Source organism: Pleuronectes platessa, chromosome 22, assembly GCF_947347685.1.
Source record: "Pleuronectes platessa chromosome 22, fPlePla1.1, whole genome shotgun sequence".
In the NCBI taxonomy this organism is placed as follows: Eukaryota; Metazoa; Chordata; class Actinopteri; order Pleuronectiformes; family Pleuronectidae; genus Pleuronectes; species Pleuronectes platessa.
The window spans coordinates 17,317,918-17,338,345 of NC_070647.1; the positions used below are offsets into that span (position 1 = coordinate 17,317,918).

At 46.8% G+C, this 20,428-nt stretch overlaps 1 protein-coding gene across 1 annotated transcript in view; it reads right to left on the minus strand.

Annotated features, from left to right (window-relative positions):
• celf2 (cugbp, Elav-like family member 2) overlaps nucleotides 1-20,173 on the minus strand; it is a 48,461-nt gene extending 28,288 nt beyond the window's left edge. Inside the window, exons 1-3 of the mRNA XM_053415484.1 lie at nucleotides 20,096-20,173; nucleotides 7,251-7,299; nucleotides 3,102-3,236 (exon numbers count right to left, since the gene is read on the minus strand). Coding sequence (XP_053271459.1) covers nucleotides 3,102-3,236; nucleotides 7,251-7,299 — 184 coding nt within the window. The 5' untranslated portion in view covers nucleotides 20,096-20,173. The remainder of the gene's footprint in view (nucleotides 1-3,101; nucleotides 3,237-7,250; nucleotides 7,300-20,095) is intronic.
• Between the last annotated feature and the right edge of the window lie 255 nt (nucleotides 20,174-20,428).

Below are 20,428 nucleotides of genomic sequence, written 5' to 3' on the forward strand. Positions count from 1 at the left end.
CTCCCGGGCCGCATTCTGTCGTCAGCAGAGAACCAAACAGTCCTTTAATAAAAGTAGGGTAGCTCCCCAGGCCCGGCCGTCCACTGGTGGTGTGATCCATATTTTATTAATAGCGGGATGGCGGCGGCGCTCCTCTGATTGATACCGTGGTTTAATGGGCGCTCAGCAGCGCGGCTAGGTGGGACCAGCGCCCCTGGGAGCTGCAGGCACAGAGAAACCCTCAAAGACCCATTCATCTCCAGCCTGGTTATAGGTGAGTTTATTTACTATCCAGTCCCAAACTGGACGACAAGCATCTTCTCTTTGATTCGCCCGAGCAGCTAAGTGGTTTATATTAGCTCGACAGAAACAGGGATGTGGCCAGAGCGCCTGAAATATTCATGAGGACAAAAGAGAGAAGCTGAAAAGGATGGAAGGAGGAAAGAGGGGAAGGAAGGGAAGGAGGCCGATGAGGGATGTCTGGGAAAAGAACGAGGACAAATTGATGGGAGAGAGGATTCTAGGACAGTCAGGGTGATTATAGGGACGGGGAGGGAGATCGTGGGGAGTTCGAGTCGTTGGGTTTGAGGCAAAGATCGGTTCTAGATAGAGACGACCTTGAGGAGGAGGAGGAGGAGGAGGAGGAAGAGGCACACTGAGAAAATAAGACTGGAGTCAACAATAGAAAACATTCAGAACGTCCGACAGGCACAGAAAAAAATAAAAAAAACGTGACCGACAGATCCACATGGAGCCGGCGTGACGATGACAGCGACAGCTCGTGTGACAGGAGGAAGAGGAGGAGGAGGAGGAGGAAGAGGAGGAGGAGGAAGACGAGGCTGCATCTCCTCAGAACATAGAGACCACAGAGGAGGGGAGGGGAGGGGGGGGGGTAAAGGGAGTGTGGGAGGATGAAATCAGGTGAGTGGGTGGTAGATTGTGTGTGTGTGCGTGTTTGTGTGTGTGTGTGTGTGTGAGGGGAAGAGGAGTTGATGAAGATGCTCTATAGAAAAGCTGTGGAGGGTTTGACCGAAGCTAAATCAGTGTTTATGTTTTTTTTATGAGGATTTTTAGATTTTTGTTTAGTCATTATCATGATCATAATTAACTTCTGCCACTAGAGGTCTCTCAATCAGAGCAATAACAAAAGTCTGATGACGTGGGGAAGCAGTGAAGGATCATGGGAGTTGTTGTCTTTGCCGTCATTGCAAATAAAAAACAACATGACACAAACAATCGTGATTCAAACGTCCAGTTGCTTTGAAAAAAAATGTGTTTGAGTGTTGTCGGAAACAATTTGTCAACAAAATAAATGATTTTAAATTATTTGACAGTATAAATATAATTATATATATATAGAATAACGATTCGTTGATTGTCTGAATCATCTGGGCCGACGGATAATTAATAATTAATATTAATATTCAGGCCTTGACGGAAATAAAAGGGAAAAGGTTTGGTTCCAAATGGATTCAGGACTTTTTGTGAAGCCCTGCAGAAACTTCAACAACCCAATGGAGAATGTGAATATAACAATAATTTCCTCCATGATTATTTTGTGTTTTACTCTATAAATATAGAAAATAGAAAAATGAATTGTGCTTTTTTAAGATATAACCAACCCAGTGGCAGAGCGGCTGCCTCCAGTGTCGGTGTGGGAGAATCCCAGTGGCTTACAGGGAGGCTAAACTGGATCTGCAGGGAAGGTGAAGGTATGAATGGAGGTTAGGAGGTCAGAGGAGGAGGAGGAGGAGGGAGGGAGGGAGGTGTGAGAGCGAGAGGGGGAGGAAAAAAAGAGAGAGAGAGGGAGGGAGAAGAGATATATAGAGCGCAAAAAAAGGAGAATCATGTCTTCACAGCGGCCTCCAGGTGTCGCTGTGGTTCACTTGTGTCCGCTCGTGACTCGTTGAAAACCTTGAGGAGGATCTGGAGCGTTTCTCAGAGAAGCAGCTGATTGACGCCAGGATCTGATTCAAGGCTCCTCGAGCACAAAGACACGATTATACAGACTCACTTCCACACGTCACAGGGAATAAGATGTGAACGTTTCTCCTTCTCTGAGTGGGTGAGGTTTGTTTTGGTGTGTGGATCCTTCGAGCTGCAGTTTGTGTTACTGCTGCAGACAACACAACATCCGAGTCCCAATGGGGATTTGAAGCAACAAAATGCAGGAGGAGGAATATCTGTGAATCGTGGTGTGACGCCTCAACACTTAGAATCTGGACAAAAGATTCACCGTCTGTTGGTCTTTGGTTTGTTTTCTTCACTGGTGTAATTATTAATTTATTTTTTGTGGCTCATAAACTATTAATCTTTGGTTAGAACCAGATTTAAACGGTGCAATATTACAGGTTCGGCTTATTTTAAGTATTTTAAATCGAGACCTAAGCCTTTCATCAATAGACTATGAATAAAAATAGACGAAATGACGGCTCTAAATTATTTAAATCGTAATCTGGTCAATGGTTGCAGTATATATCATGTGCAGTTTAATCAAAACTGTAAAAAGAGGGGTTTATATTATCGCCACAGGTAAATAAAACCTTCTCGACTCCTCATTCTTTGTTGTTTTACTGATTTCTAAGTTTGCGTCTCTGAAAGTTTGAAGGCTTCCTGCAGCCAGACGACACTAATCACCACGGTTTACAGTAAACAACATCCTGAGACACTGACGGCTCGGGAAGAACCTCCATCACGACAGTGAAGGAGAAACATCTGAGAGGTAATGAGCTGCTGATTATGCAGGAGAAACGTCTGCGGAAGGTAAAACACTCAGGAAACGGTTTAACTAAACAGGAAGTCTGTGTTTTTCTCTTAAATAATGACCATAAATACAGATAAATGTTTTTTTTTGTGACGCACGGAAACAAAAATAATGAGCCCATCCTGTTTGTTATCGGTTTCTTTGATTTGAAAAGTCGTTTGTTCTCTGAGAAACAGCTCAGACTTCCTCTTCAACCGCTCATCTCTCAGCCGGAGGTAAACAAGTCCCCCGGGGGTTTGAGTCCCGAGTCGAGTCGACACAGGATGAACCGCGGCAGCTGGAGGCCGCTCGGCCACAGGTGATCACACGAGGAGCATCGGGTGTGGATGGAAATCGAGCGGCAGCGGGGAAGCCTCACCTCTGCTGAGTCCGTCGGGCCCCCGCAGGATCCGGCACTCCTCGATCTGCCCGAACGCCGAGAACATGACCCGGATGTCGTTCTCGTTGCACTTCTTCGACACCATGCCGATAAACAACTTCCTGTCTTCCACCGCTGCAGAGCCACAGAGGAGAGAGAGAGAGAGAGAGAGAGAGAGAGAGAGGGAAACAGAGAGTGTGAGTGAACGAGTGGAGGTCATTTAATATGTTGAAGTGAAGCTTTGTGTTTTCAGTTTGAAGGAATATAAATGAATTTTCACCAGTAGAAACCCAGACTAGTATTAAGTATTTGCACATGATTAGAGTCCTGCACAAGGTATTTTAACCGGATATAACTTGGATATAGGAGCTGGTAACGGGTCGGGTTCAGTATCGGAGCTTTGCAGGTTTGCAAAAGTGGATCCATGCAGGACTTCACCACCTTCACCCCCATCCTGTTCTCTGATCGAAACCTAATCTGAGTCTGAAACCACGATGTCCACGAGCTTCTTGAATTTGCCGAACTGAAGCCGATTTGGCTCCAGTCATCAGCAGCTGGAGAATTAAGCTAAAGATTCTGGGGGTGTGTATAAACCCGTTTCCTGAAACCTTGAACTCAACTGTGCACACGAAGCGTCTCATTGTCCTGGAGCCCGAACGTCTCTGAATCACACAACAATGACAACAGACAGAAAAATAGAGAAGACGAAGAAGAAGAAGAAGAAGAACAAAACAAAAAAGAAAGATTAGTGAGAACAAAGGGAAAGAAAAAGACAAAAAGAAAAATCAAAAGACGCAACAGACAAAAGAAAAAGAGAGAAAGAGACAAAAACAATCAAAAGAGAAGCGTCGAGGAACGAGGGAAAGAAAGAAAGAGAAGAGACAGAGGGAGAGAGAGATGAAGACAGACAGAGCTCGTGGATTTCATCATTCCATCTGCGAGAGGCTCTGATCAATGTCTCATTATCACTTCAACACCAACTGCTCGCTGAGACTCTGCCGCTCGTCCTCTCTCACCCTCGGCCTCCCTCCACCCCTCCTCCTCCTCCTCCTCCTCCTCTTCCTATTCCCTCAATCTCCCTGCCCCACGGGTCTCTCACTTTCTCCTCCGCTGACACAATCCCTCCTTCGCTGGTGCAATCTCCAGGAACGAGAGGCGGCTGCAGGTAGCGGTGTGTGTTAGTGCACGTGTGTGTGTGTGTGTGTGTGTGTGTGTGAGGTTAAGTGTGAATTAAGCTGAGAGCAAAATCAGGAACAATGTGTGTGTGTGTGTGTTTGTGTGTCTGCAGCACATTCAATGCAATGCTAATCCAATTCATTTTTAATGAGGAAACTGTCAGCTCTTACCGCGAGGCGAAAGAGATAAGCGGTCTGTTGCACTCTGGGAAATCAATAGCGCTTGTTTATTTTGCTGTTTGAATTGTTTGTGTGTTTAAAAGACAAACCGTCGGGATACGCTGCCAAGATAAGTGTTGTTTCAAAAAAAAAAAGAAGCTTTAACTCCTTTGTACACAGCGTGTGTGCGCTCGTGTGTGTGTGCGTGTGTGTGTGTGTGTGTGTGTGTGTGTGTGTGTGTGTGCATCACTCCAGAGGAAGATTACCACCGGGCTAACAGCGATGTAATTAATTTACTCGGCGTCGATGGAAGAGAAAGAGAGAAGATATCGTTACAATCGACTGTTTCTGTCGTTTTCTGCCGATAAGACTCGTAGGACTCGGGCGACGGGATGATCCGGAGCCCGCTTTGCATTCTGGGAGGAGCTGGAGCGGAATCGGCCTCACGCTGAGAATTCAACACACAAACAAGATACCGGAGAAAAGAAGAAACCAGCACGAGACTCAGCAATAATCTTATCTGAGCGCGACTCTGTGCGTCTCTTTGTCTGAACCAATAAAGCTCCGAGACTCCCGGTTTATTAAAGGTCGTTACCATTAAGTGGATGGATGGGCTGCGTACGGGCTACTTCATATTTACCGTCCCAGCTGTGAGGAGCGGCCACTTTATTAAGTTCCAGCGTCGTTACCCTGACGTTTATGTCTTATAAAGTCGTATTTGGCCGTTTTTCAGTGGAGCGGATGATGGCTTTTAGAGGAGTTTCTCCTCCGCCTTGCTGGATACTGGTTTTTATTGTATTTCCCGGCAGTGGACAGTGATTTATCAGGCGGCTCCGGGAGGCAGGGCCATCGTCTCTGTCTCTGTGTTTCTTACATGAACTCACAGGGTTCTTTAAAAACTGGATTTAAATGGTCATTTCGTCCATTTTCATATTCTGCTCAATTACTCTGCTTCAAGGGTCAGGTCAGCTGATTCGTGAAAACCCACATTTCTTCACTAAGTCATGCAAATATGTATAAATATAGAAAAAACTCTCCATTCTGAAGTCTCTCACACATTTGTTAGGTTTTGAAATTTAGATTTTGAGTTCAAATTTGCAGAGTTACAAAAATGAAATCACGCAAATCTTTGTTTCATTCGCTGAAAAAATTGACTACTGTATTATCGACTACTGTACTATAGTGTATTCATATTTATATATATTTATCTTGCTTATAGTGTATTCATCGTTCTTATATCATACAATACCTCTTAATACTGTACTATTCCATATATATTTCTTTCTGTACATATCTTATTTATTTACATATTCCACTTTAAATATGCACAATACTCTGCATTTTTACTGCCTTTTTTTGCACTCCTGGTTAGATGCTAAACTGCATTTCGTTGTATAAGTACTTGTACTGTGCAATGACAATAAAGTTGAATCTAATCTAATATAATCTAATATCATATTTCCAGTTGTGCTGTATGTGAGAAAACATCTTTTCCTGCCAGTCCTCAGGTGAAATGTCCCAAAGTGTCAGAGCGATGAGTGAGAAAATACAGATGTTTTTTAGCCGTTTGTGTGAACTGACCCGTAAAGTTGAGTAATTCAGCAGAATCTTTAACTCGGGAAACTAACTCAGCTCTTTGTTTAAAGACACCACATCCACAACGTCTCACCCTGGACCAGAAGATTGATGACATGGCCTTTTATTCCCCCGATCCACTGCCGCTAAATACCACCGCCGCTGCATCTCAATGAAACCAATTAAAAAACAGAGCCGAGTAATTCAGTGACAAAAGTCAGACGTTTTAGACTGAAATAAAAAGTTTTAAAGTTCTTATCTTAGGTCCCTGCTGTCCATTCACATACACAGTCTATTGTGTTTCAATAAGAAGCTATGGGATCATTATAGCTATGGGATTTGTTTGAGTTAATGTCAGGGAAACAGGATTTTACTCCCAAACATTATTTATCTGACTCTCAGGTGAAAGATGCAGCTTCACTTCTTCAGAGACTCTAAGAACCTTAAAGGTCAGAAGCCCTGAGATGTTCTCAGCTTAAGTTCACAGAAGCCTGGACACCAGAACACTAATATCCAGCTGTTTAAAGAGACACTTTTCTTTTCTTTAACAATGAAACTGTGATATTTATCCAGTGGGTTATTTATGGCTGAACTAGCATGTTGTCTTTCCGACGGGATTTGTTAACAATATGAAAAAACAACGGCTGCATACTTTTCAGAAACCTCCACATGTCCTCGTTACAGGACAAGAAGGAACAGAGGGGGAGGAAGAGGAGGAGGAGGAGGAGGAGGAGGAGGAGGAGGAGGAGGAAGAGGAGGAGGCTCGACACAGGGATTCAATTCTGAGCTGGATCTGCAATATGTAGTTTGGAGGAAGGGTGATCTGAGGACGGATCGTGCGACGCTGCTCGTGTGTGTGAGTTGAGACAAATGCATTAAGGCAAATGTGAGTGTGTGTGTGTTTGTCTGTCTGTGTGTGTGTGTGTGTGTGTGTGTGCAGCGAGAGGAGCTCACGCAGCATCTCTGTGTGAGCGAACAGCCACAGGGGAGAGCGGCTGGTTCAGCACGAGGCCAAAACGATTCAACTTTCACTGACCCCCCCCCCCTTGTGAAGCACCTTAATAATTCATCCCACTTAAAAAAATATGTTCTCATATAGATCAGCAGCGGACGCCATCGCCCTCCATCGTCTTATTCTCTCGCTAAATCGCTTCTCCGGCTATTGATGCATATGTGTGTGATGCTGCTGCTTCTGTGTGTGTGTCTGTGTGTGTGTGTGTGTGTGCATGGGGCCACTCACCGTTGGATTTCTCACTGTCTGCAGGTTTCATCTGAATTGGGTGGTGCATCTGCAGAGACACAAAAATATACAAACACATTAAATACTGCTCCAACACTCACTGTGGGGTCCGGAGTGTTTGTGGGATATATTTCTTATTTCTTCTTTTATTTCATTCCCAGTTTGAATCCACATATGATTCAATACACACTCATGTACGTGTGCTGTAAATGAGTTTCCCACGGAAGAAATGTGATCACATCGAGTACACAAACCACAAATCTGAATATCTCAGTCCATAACGAGGGGATTGGTAACCGTTGAAAATGTATAGAACAACAACGACAAGATGGCAAAGAAGAAGTAGGAGAAGATAGGGAGGGAGGGGGAGAAAAAGGAAGGAAACAGATGAGAAGGAGGAAGAGTAAAGGGAGGACAAAGAGCAGAAGAGGAAGACAGAGGATGAGGAGCAGATGAAGATGATTAAAGAAGCAGGACAAATAGTAGAAGAAGGAGAGGAAGAAGAGGAGGAACAGGGATTAGGACGAGAAGAGGAAAGAGAAGAAGGTGATGGAGATCCAGATACAAGGAGCAAAAGAAAAGGGAGGAAGAAGGAGAAGAAGGAGATGAAGATGGACGAGAACAAGAAGGAGGAGGAGAAGAAGAACTGACTGGAATTAAAACACAATATGTCACTGATGTCTTTTGAAGGGATTCTGATGATCACACTTCAGCAGAAGAAGAGTTGGAGGTCAACAACCATTTTTTGTAACGTGTGTGTGTGTGTCCCTCACAGACGACACACACCCAGGTTGTGTGTTTGCAGCAGGTGTAATAAAAGCTGCCGTCTCTCTGTCATGTGACCAAGCAGCAGTTTAATGGAGCCGAATGATGGATGTGTTTTTAAAGGATCGTCTTTTATGGAAAACAAGAAAACATTTCACACATGAGGGCTTTGTCACCTCGCTCCCTCCTTCTCTCTCTCTCTTTCTCTCTCTCTCTCCCTCCTCCCCTCCCTTCTATTCCCTCCATCTCTCTTTGCTTTATGGGAGATTATGTGGCTGTTTGATCTGCAGAGAGATGAATGACAGTGATTCTCCAAATCTAGCCCAGTATCAATCACACTCCGAGTCAAACACCAGCCGCGAGTGTGTGTGTGTGTGTGTGTGTGTGTGTGTGTGTGTATGCGTGTGCAAGTGGGAGTGTGTGTCCGTGCGAGTGTGCCCCGTCTTACCCATAATGCCCATGGGCTCAGTCACACTGTGACAGAAGGCTGTGATCTTCCAATTCTATCACACACCTTTATCCCAACTCTCTCGCTCTCTTCCTTATCATCATCCTCACTCCCTGTCTCTTCTTCTCCTTCTTCTTCCAGACACTCACTCACAATCTCTTCTAGTCTGTCTGTAGATTAGTTCCTAAACATGCCTGAAGGGGGCAGTGGACGGAGGAGGAGGAGGAGGCAGCAAGAAGGATGGAAAGAGGAGGAAGAATGAAGCGATGCCAGAAACGAAAAGAAAACTTAAATTCAGAAATGAGGATTTAAAGTGAAGGAAGCAGGGAAGACACAGAGATAAGAATCAGGAGAGGAGAAGAATAAAACGATGAAGACAAAGGATCAGAGAGACGAGTCCAGGGGAGGACGAGAGGAAGAAGGAGGGATGAAGGTTAAGCTTCTACTTTATGCATCCGTGACTGTCCATGTGGGAAAGAGGGATTCGAAACGTCCACGTGACCTGAAGTCTGACATCAGAGGGCGTACGTGAGGCTGAGCGGACGTTCACACTTTGTTGTGTCCACGCTTTTGAGACGTCTCCATTAGACAGACGTGTGTGAAACGTGTCCTTCAAGCAGAGAACAACACAAACTCATCTATGGAGTCGACCGCTCGGACCTTTGGACGGTGCAGGGGACAGGGAGGCCTTCAGGCTGCATCACTGTGAAGTATCACTAACACAAGGACAGAGGCAGGGACATGGAGGAGGTGTGTGTGTGTGTGTCTGTGTGTGTCTGTGTGTGTCTGTTTGTGTGTGTTGAAGCCACATCAAAAGCAGCCGAGTCAAAGCAAACCTGGGACTCACATCAAGTCACTTTAATCCATTTCAAAGTCAGTCCCTTAAAAAAAAACAAAAAAACAAAAAAGCCATGACAGGATCCTCCGCGCTGCCGTCATTCACTCCTGAAAAGAGCTGCCACACACACACACACAAACACACACCATGTACACAAACACACACCCACAGGTATAAAAGCCCTGTCTGGCTTCCAGGCGTCTCCTCCTCAGGTCTGTCTGCAGAGAAGCCCGGCGGGCGGCGATGCTGTCGACGTGTTTGATCTTCACGAGCTCCCGTCGAGACCCACAAAGCAACACTCTCCTCCGCTAGCCCACGATTCCACAGTTCTGTTTCTTCTCTCCTGGCAGAGCCCACAGCCGCAGCCTGCCATTCATTATGCGCTCAGCAGGGGGCCTGGCAAAACTACTGAGTCCTCTGCCGCGCTCAGGCTCGTAAAAAGCTCCAGAGGAACCCTAAAAAGCTTCACTAGGCAGAAGCCATGTGTTCAGCCGGCTCGACGCTGCGAGGGCGTTTATCTTTACAACTGTATCTGTCTCATCAGACGAACGCTTGAACCACTTCCTGTCCTGCTTGAACCACTTCCTGTCCTGCTTGAACCACTTCCTGTCCTGCTGCATCCTGACATGATCTACTTCCTCCTCCTGCACCAAAGAAACCCCTATTTTCATACATATTACATTATATTATATTATACTGCATCACATTGCAAATTTAACTTTTGAGTTCACTTTTTATATCTTTTATATCTTTTATTTAGATGTGTTTGTGTCTAAATAAATGTTACTTTGTATAAATATTAGAAAAAGTGAGTAAATAAGCAGTAAATAGTGAGTAATTTTTTATTGTTTTTCTTATGTGTGTTGTATTTATTGGGTTTTTATGTTTCTATGTTCATTGTATGCACCATTAACCAGAGCAAATTCCAGGTGGGTATAAACCTACTTGGCAATAAATACTTTCTGATTCTGATTCTGATTCTGATTCTGATTTCCTCTTCAAAGAGATCAAAGTCTGTTTTCTTTAGTTAAATATTCAGATAAAATCGTTATCTCTCACGTTATCTCATAATTAATGAGCACATGATTTACAATAAACGTAAATTAAGAGAAGACCCAGCACTTTACAGGGCGGCTTCCACTCTTAATCACAGGAAGTCAAATCCAACACAACTTCCTGATGTTTGATTATTGCCTCGTAAAACTTTGTGTGAGCGTTAAGGGTCTTTTTTTATCTGCTCGTAATACATCAGCACTGCACTTGAACTAAAGTGTCACCTTTTCTGTTTTCTTTTTTTAAACAGCACCTTCTTATAAACCTGCATAGTTCAGTTCTGATTGACTGAGTCCCTTTCTGCTGTAGAGTACACGATAAATGTGCCACCTTTGAAAAATCGATTAGCATCAATTTGCATATTAATGTGCAAAAGCTGAAAGTCGCCAGGAAACGCTGCTAATAACGAGACGCTGTTACTCCTCGAGATCGACTTTTGCGAAGAGGAATAAACATCTACATTTATTAACGCCGCTATAAAAATGTGTCTGGATTTATAGATGTGGAGCGGCTACAGGAGCTGCGGTGATTATCGGTTCATTTGTGACTGAATGAAATTAAACTTGTTGATTCCACGAATTCTACCGGGAGATGATTGTTTATTTTTTTTATCCTCAAGTCGTTTGTTTGTTTCAGAGGTTTGGAGAGAAGCTCCTCCTCTTCTTCATCCTCATCCTCCTCCTCCTCCGAGTAGATTGTGACTAAATAAAGATGGAGGCTCCTGAAGCCAAAATATTTAGGATACGGGCGACGCCATCTTTGACCTTTCACGGCTTCTCCTTCACGTCTTTCCTTGGCCTTGTGGCTCTTTGCTTCTAGGCCATGGAGAAGTGGTGAGGAAAGGAGATTGTTTGGACTTTCCCTCTGATTCATAATGAGCAAGATGGCCATATTTTGAACATTTAGTTCGTCTTTACACGTCTCTGATCTCCACAGACTCGCTCGGCATGACGAGGCAGAAGTCTGCGGCTAGCCGAGATTAGCTCGTCCAATCACCGGCAGATATTTACGGACGAGTGAAGCCATCAGGTCCTCATTACACCACAGGGATCAGAGTGCAGCCGGCGGCCAAGATAGATTTTATGACCTTCCAGTTCTGGGACAGTCTCTTCAATCACCCTCCTCCTCCTCCCCCCCCCCCCCCACACCACCTCTCCCTGGCTGAAGAAGAGGTGTCTATTTGTTAGACCAGCTGATGAAATGTCAGCCTCCTCTTCTTTTCCACCTTCTTTTGATATATCCTCATCATGTGCAGACTCCTGGCAACCGGGGCGGCCTTCAGCACCCCCCCCCCCTCCCCCCCCGACCACAACCACAACCCCTGTCCGTTATAATCTCCCCCCTCCCTCTGCGGCGAGACCAGGACACCCGACACTTCCTAACTGTTAACCGCCGCTCCTCGGGTTCACGTTGTCGCCTCCTCTAGACGTCTCCCCAAGAACGCCCTCGTGCTTCAAAGGTCAGAGGTCGTCTTGTCCTGGAGCCAGAGGACAAATCTGAGGCTCACGCTGGGAATAGAACAAGTGTGTAGGGAGTGTGTCAATGTGTGTGTGTGTGTGTGTGTGTGTGTGTGTGCGTCCACATGGTAGCTACGGAGAGACAGCCGGGTTCATGTGACCAGAGTGTTTGTGCCAAAATCTGGGGAGTGCACATACTGTAAGGTATCAAACAACACACACACACACACACACACACACACACACACACACACAGACACACTCTGCCACAGACGGCAACCGCACACTGCTTCTCCTCCCTCCTCTCTGAAGATGTGACGGTGAGCTGCTGGGTCAAAGTCAGACAGATGGCCCTCACAGCCGGGATTCAGTCGGTGACCAAAACCGGCGGCACACACACACACACACACACAGACACACACACACACACACATCCAAAGTAACAGCATACGTCTGACCTCCGGAGGGGGATCATCACAACACAAACACTTTGCCAACATTCATTGGTAAAGTGGTTTTGAACACATTATCACCACCAACCAAACAAACGGCAACAATTAAACCAAAAGCTTCTTGCCAGACGAAAGAGAAATTACAACATTTCACACTTTTATTTGCAATAACCACGATTTTCCCTTCGCTTCTTTCATCCAACTCATCACGACTCTTTCCATTATCCTCACTCTCTCGGTGGTGGTGGAGTCGTGTGGCTCGATATCGTCTCTGAACCAACCTGGCATCAGTTGGATTCGACTTCCAGTGAAGACAAGGAGGCTAAACATCTCCGTCTCAGGTTTTCACCGTTAGATTCACACGTCAGATCAATTAGGAGGCGTCAACCCGACCAATCAGCACGTCTCTGACCGAGAGCATAAAGACGTTATGCCTATTTCTGAAGCCATAAATAAAAAGGAGACCTCAACTCCTGTCGTCGCTCTGACAAACACACAACTATAAATCAAACTGTCCTTTAACGATATCCCTCGTCTTAGCGCCCGACATCATCCCCACTTGATTTAGCTCGGTAAACAATTAACCCAGCGTGTGTGTGTCTGTGTGTGTGTGTGTGTGTGAGCAGAATGATTGAGGGATGGCGGCATAACTATTCCGTGTCGTGTCTCCACAAGTGTTTAACATAGTTAGCTTGCATTCACCTCTCTCTCTCTCTCTCTCTCTCTCTCTCTCTCTCTCTCTCTCTCTCTCGATGAGTCAATATACTTAAACGCTGCCACCAAGTCGGAGAGAAGAGAGAGGGGTTAGGGAAGTTAATTTGAAACAAGCGATTCATATTTCTTTCGTTAAATAAGCGCACACTCACACACACACAGACACACAAGTGCACACACACACACTGTGAGGGTGGGTGCATCGACGAGGTTTGTGTTTCTTCAGCACTGTTTGCGTTAGCATTTGAGTTTCACTTTGGCAATTACAGCCTTTAATTGAATTGATTTTGATAATGAGCCTCTGTAATGACACCGCTGTGGGAATGGTTGTGTGCAAATGTGTGTGTGTGTGTGTGTGTGTGTGTGTGTGTGGTGTTTGCAATGAGTGAGCTACTGTTGTTTTCTTCTGGACTTAAATGATGTGTGTGCAGCACAGACACACACACACACAGACACACACACATTTAAAACATTGGTTCATGCTGCCCTAATAGCCGCCCGTCTTTTTGAATGGCTTGTCCGAGCTCTAACCTTTCAGCTTGTTGCATAATCTCCTCCCGGCTCTAACACATGAATGTTTGATGACACACTACTTAGTAAATGAGAAACCTAATATCCTGCACTGACATATTTCCCCTGTTTCAAAGCTTAGCACCAAACTACAACGTGCTCCTCGGGGCCTTGGGTGGTTTTGTCGGCGGTCGGGTTTCACGAGGGAACTCGTCTGCGGCTCGGAGGCAGAGCAGCGAATCAGACGCTCTATCAGCCGGAGTCACCGTATCGCTCTCTGCTGCCAGTCGGCTTCGTGGCTGCTGCTGAGAGCGATTGTGATAGAGCAGCGATATGTGTAATGGGCTCGCACCTGAGCAAACAACACACGTGCGCTGACAGGCTGTGGACATGGAGCATTCCTCCTCTCACTGAACGACTAACAAGTACACACACACACACACACACACACACACTCACACAGGTATCAGTTATCTGATAAATGAGCCTGACGCTGGCCGCTGCTTGCATCATTGATCATATTCAGAGTGTGTTATGGATTTGATCGATGCCGCTCGGCTCAGATTCAGATTCGTCTCAGGTATCGAGTGAGAGCGCCATCGTCAGGTCATTGAAAAGTTATAAATGAGCTTTAAATGAAAATGGACTGTATCTATATGGAGCTTTTTTCAATGCACACTCACACACACAAACACACACACACAAACACACACATACTGTGCATCGATGTGCATGCAGTTGTGTCACATTCACCACCTGCACAGGATCAATTAGGGGTTCAGTATCTCAGAGACAGAGGATTGAACCATGCACGACCCTCTGGTCAGTTGAACATCATTATTAAGATCAATTATTATCATTAATAAATCTATGTTCACAACAGTAAAACTGGAACAAATGTCTGAATGAGCTAATCTGGATTTTTTTTACCCCCGTCAGTACAATGAGATCAGAACCAGATGATCAGATAGTTTCCCACATGAATCAAATAAAAAACATATTTCATCAGAAAGCTACAATAAACACTGCAGGCCTGCAACCACAAAGCAGACACACACACACACACACACACACACACACACACACACACACACACACTGCTCCTTTCAAAGCCGGGAACAGTCAGAGTCTTAAGACCACGGGGGCTTCTGCATGAAAGAATTTGATTTCTCACATCATTGAAAGTTATTAATTCACATGATCACTTACAGTCTCTGCTCCGAAGCTGCAGCTCTGTCCGTCAACTTGAAACAATAAATGACCGATTAAACGTCTTGTGTCTCTGGATTTATTAAATTGCTGCTTTTGAAAACTCAACCTTGCTGGAGGTAGAACTTCCTTTGATGAGGGTGTTTGATGATGTGACTGTGGTTTGCACCGCGAACACACACACAACCTTGCGCCGGCATTCTGGCAGCGGAGCATCACTAATTATCTCGCCAGCAGAAAGGTAAGGGAGGTGGGGACCTGTGTGTGTGTGTGTGTGTGTCTGTGTGTGTGTGTGTGTGTGTGTGAGTGGTCTCAGTGCGACAGTAGCTTTTAATGAGCCCCACGCTTCTTATCAAACTTGGCGCTTGACAAACGCTCTGATCCGCCCCCATGGAGGACGGGGCTCGACTGATCGTGTCTGAAGCAACCCCCCCACCCGCCCCACACACACCCCCACACCCCCACCAGCACCCTGATCACCCCCCCCCCCCCTCTCCGCCTTCACTGTCAGAATGAAATATCCTTGAGAGAAACTGTGAATCAAAGTCCTTTTTCATCCTTTCTCTCAAAGAGACGGCACGATGAGAGAGAGAGAGAACGAGAGAACGAGAGATTCAACAGGACAAAAGAGAAGGAGAGAGAGAGGAGGGGGGGGGGATGGAGAGAGGGCAAGAGGTAGAGAGAGAGAGAGAGTGAGAAAATAAAGAAAACAAGGATAAAGAGACTGAACTTCTCCAAGCTGGAGGGCACTCCAGAGGACGCGTCCTAGATTAGCTCCCACCCCTCCCTTCATCTTTCCATGTCGCCATGCACCTCGTCCGGCTTCAGACGGGGGGGGGGGGGGGGGGGGGGCGGCCCCAGGGCCCGAGCGGCGGGCATCGGGGGGGCGGGGGGGGGGGGGAGAAGAGGGTAGACACCGGGCATTTAGACATCTGTCAGCCGCTAATGAAAGAGTTCAATTTAGTGGAAAATCTCAAACAACCTTGTCAGACAGGCGGGCTGACGGGCTCTAACTCGCCCCGTGTTGCTGCTCGCTCACGTGTGTGTGTGTGTGTGTGTGTGTGTGTGGGTCTCAGCGTGTGTGTTGTGTTAGCGTTGAGGGTGGAGTGGATGAGGAGGGAGAAATAAAAGTAATGCAATGAACTCAGACTGTGCACATAAAAGGGATGTGTGTGTGTGTGTGTGTATCAGTGTGTGTGTGTTGTGCAGCAGGGGGCGGGTCTTATGGCTTTAAATCGCTCCAGGGGTACAGGGCATGTTTTTCCACGATAGATGGGTTGTACTGGGGGGGGGGGGGGGTCTTTCGTGTGTGTGTGTGTGTGTGTGTGTGTGTGTGTGTGTGGCGTATTTAGCCCTCACTCGTGCTATTAGAGCTGCAGCGATGAACACACGGCTCTCTAGGCAACTCGTGTGCACGCAGACACACACTGTGCCCCCCCCCCCCCCCTGTAAACTTCATTAGCAGGTCATTAGAAGCTGTTGTTCTTCTTCTCTTCAATTTAAAAGACGCCACGTACACGTCGGGCGGATGAATCGTTATTCTTTTGGTTTATTCTTTATTTCACTTCATTTTCTGATTACAAAGAAAGTTCAAATAATAACATAAATATCTTTGTGTGATAGTGAAAGTGGTGTTGTGTTGTTTCTTTACTGGCGAAGAGGAGGAAGAGGAGGAGGCAGGATTTGCTGCAGTCTTCACCTCCGACGGTTTTTAAAATGTGTGAATGACGTTCGTTTGAACTCGTGTGGATTTGCTGAATAGTTCAAAAATCATAAAGATATCACCATGGCAACCAAATCAAGAGGGTTGATTCATTTTGTTCTCGCATTCAAACAGAAAGACTAACCCCCCCCCTCTCCCCCCCCTCCAACTACAAACCAATCAGTGTCAAGGATAGGTTAGACGCAGCTCTCAGCAGATCCAATTGAAACATAACTCCATAACTTGAGCTTTGTTCTGATTCGCCATCACCACCACAACCTGACCTGGTTTTACTGGGAACCACAGCCACCAGTGTCGGCTCCCAGCAGGGGACACAATAACTTGAGGTTGACATTGAAACAACAGGGAAATCTGAATATTTGTGACGAGGATCCGTAAAAAATTAAAAAAACAAAACAAGAAGAAGCCTTTGAAACACGAGCGGCTCCTGTTCCGACCTGCAGGTGCTCTGGGAACATGAGGTCATCACAGGAGAACGCCTCACAGAGCTGACGGGAACAAACACGTCCTGCACACGTCATATCACATGTATGTGGATATGATAAACACGCTCTGTCAAATCTCCACCAGCTGAAGAGCGCTGGGAGGAGATGGAGCGACGTGGAGAAGCCGAGCGGCGCCATCGACTCTCGGAGATGAGGTTTCTAGTTTAAAAAAAAAAAATGGCAGCCGTTCAAACCGCCTCTGCCCCCCCCCCCTCACCAACATGGCTGCCAGGCCGGCGGCGCCCCCCCCCTTTCTACCTCCAATATGGCGCCCGTCCAGCTTTTCACTCTGATTGCATCTCTCCCTGTTAGAGCCTTGGTTCTGGAGAGGACAGGCAGAGCGAGGTGGAGGGGAACGGGGGGGGGGGGGGGGGGGGGCAACACAAACATTGTTCCACCGGCTTTTTACAAGCCAGGAGAGCGGGGAAGTTAATAAGCAGGTATTGGTTTTTAACTGCGGCCCCGTTTATTGCTTTGCCCTCGAGCGTGCTGGAGTGCTCTACTCCACCTCTTTCCTGTCCATCTGCCCATCACCTCTGCAGACCCCCCCCCCCCCACCACCACCCCCCCGCCGCTCTATCTCTCCCTCCCTGTGTCCGCTTCTCCTTCTGTCTTGACTCGACTCGCTCAGCAATTAATTCTGCTTCCTCATCATCTGCTTGTTTTTATTCTTTTTATACACCGACTTCTTCCCTTCACCTCTTCCTCCCCCCTTTCCTTTTATTCATAAAAAGAAAATCCCCATTAAAAAATATTAACAAACAAACCCTCCAGCAGCCACTTGAATTATCTGTCATCATGTCACTATTGATTCAGCGTGTGTTTCGAGATCTATTGCCTGTATATTAGCTTTTAAACCACATCCGCCTGTCAATACTGGACTTATTATGGAAAATGGAAAGTGAGCCCGTCAGCGGTGTCCGGCTCCGACGTGATGAATATGATGCCGTTTAATTACGCACATATTTTTGCCGTTGATCAATGTCGTCTCGGTTTCAACGGACAGTTTTAATTTCACCTCGTCTCGGAAGCTTTTCTCCCCGAAGCTGCCAGGAGTTCACTGACGACTGCAAAACATTTAATCTCACGGCTCAGACGGTTAATAGAAGATTTCACGTGTTGTCACGATGTCGTCTTAGATATGAATGTAATTATGTTGAAGCACAAAAACCACATTATACACTGGTTCAGCTTTTGGATAAAGGTTTAAGAACAGTCCGAGTTTACTTGAAGCCTCAATGTAACCAGAGAGGCTGCAGGGGAGGAGAGAGCGAGTGAGGACGACCATACACAACAGAGGGAAGGTGTTATGGTGAAGAAGAAGAAGGCGATTTCATGTCCATATAATCCTGGAGCCGCTGCAGCATGTGTCCTCCCCAGGGCGGCTTCACACCTCCGAACAAGGGGATAAGTGACTAGCCGTCGCGGCGCGGGGAAAACAGAGCAAACTTAACATTCTTATTCCGCAAGCAATTAACACGGTGACTCCGAGCGGAAACAACAAGCTCGACTCCGAATCCACAATCCCAGCGAAATCCCCACGTACGAGTCCTGTGGGGATTTTCTGCAGGATCCACCTTGTCCTGCCCAGGAGGGCCATCCACTGATCCTGCTGAGCGAGTGGAGGCGCTCACTTGATGAGACTCCAGTTAGCTGGCGCAGCCAAGGAGAGAGAGAGAGGCGGGTAAAGCAGCCAATAGCCCGAGCCGAGGGGATCTGGGGGGCCTTTAAACATCCACCCAGGGCTGGGTGAGTGAGAGCGACTTCCACTATCACTCTCTCGGGCTACAGGAGGGAGCGATGGTGGAGGAGACGGAGCCACAACACCATCGTGTCCCTTTGTAGTAGGAGCAGTAAACGTGTGTGTGTGTGGGGGGGGGGGGGGGGGGGGGTAGCAGTCAGTTTGGTAGCAGGAAGAACAACAAACATCCAACTGCAGAGAAGTATCAGCTGGTCGAGTAAACATCTAAACAATGTCAATTACTATGATATTAGTAGATTCTCTCTGTACTGATATATATGTAAAATCACAGTGTATGAATCTGTCAGGCTGTGATTCACTATTATGCATCACATCAACTTAAACTCTTCCCACATGCCAAATAAGGCAGGATCCACTTTTCACTGATCTCTTCATCCTGTGACCTCTGACCTCCGGTAAGTCGGGTGTCTCAGGATGGAAATCACCCTCGACCTCTTCATCCTGATTCCAGACGTGACACCTGCATGAAGCTCCGTCTGCAAAGAGCTGAGTCAGCGTCACACGCCGTTCAACACAAGGTCGACTCCCCCTCACTTTATAAGCAGGTGCACCACGGGGTTAAACAGACTCCTGTATTCCACATGTGCTTATCTTTAAAAAAGAACCACGGTGGGATTCAGGTTTCATCCGACTTATAAAAGCTTGAAAAGGTTAAAGGAGGTTAAGGAGACGCATTGCTTATCAATAGAGGGGTGTGGCCATACAGGGGGTCGACCCATGACCAGAACAACCAATCAGAAGTCTTTACATGTCCTCACCTGTCGATATAAGGACATAGAGCTCCCAGTGGACCTCTTTTTGCAACTGGGTTTGGCAGCTATGCTATCTGGACCTCACTGGTTTGGTAGCTTCCACTGGTTAGCCCAACTGTAGTGTCTAGTAAATGCTAACATGCTCTTTCCAGTGACCACAGTGACCAGTGACCCCGGCCTCAGCTCGACCAGTTGGACTGTTTATCAAGTCCTTCACGTCGGCAGGCAGCACAACAGACACACACACTTTCTGAGGAAGAAGGGAGGAAGAGGAGTTTGATTGACAGGAGACACAGCGAGGAGCTCTGCCTTGATGTGAGCATCACAACTGGAATAACGATGTGGAGGCGTGTGAAGACAACCCTCAGAGACGCCCCCCCCCCCCCACAGTGACACACAGAAAGTGTTTTTGTTTACAAGGAGATTCTAGAGGGAACCTTCCACACGAGCGTCTTCACTCAGGAACTCACACTCTCTCTCACAAACAAGCTCTGACAGTCGGTGGCTCGCCCGCTCGTGCGCCCGGACACTCGCGCTCGCAACACACTGATGTGCACACACAGGTCGGGGGTGGGGGGGGGGGGGGGGGGGGCGGGGCAGGACCGCCTCAGGGTAACGCTGTAAGTGTGTGATTAGAGGAGAAAGTAGGCAGAGGAGAATCGAGGACACACACTCACCCCTGTTAAGGTCTTTATGTTGTGCAGTGCATTCTGGGCTTCAAGGGCAGCTTTCCTGGTATAAAACGTGACAAAACAGCAGCCTGGGGAGAGAGAGAGAGAGAGAGAGAGAGAGGGGGGGGGTGAGCATAAGGAGCAACAAAGAGCATTTTCTCTATTCATCTGCTTGGCATCACCTGTCGACACCGGCAGACGCTGAGTGAATGTTAAGGACGACACATCCCGGCCGAGGGGAGAGAGAAAGCTTTCTGGATTAGTTTCAACGCTGATGAGTTGAGCCTCGAGGAAGCGTGCACACAGCGCCGTGCACACGCAACACACACGCAACCCACA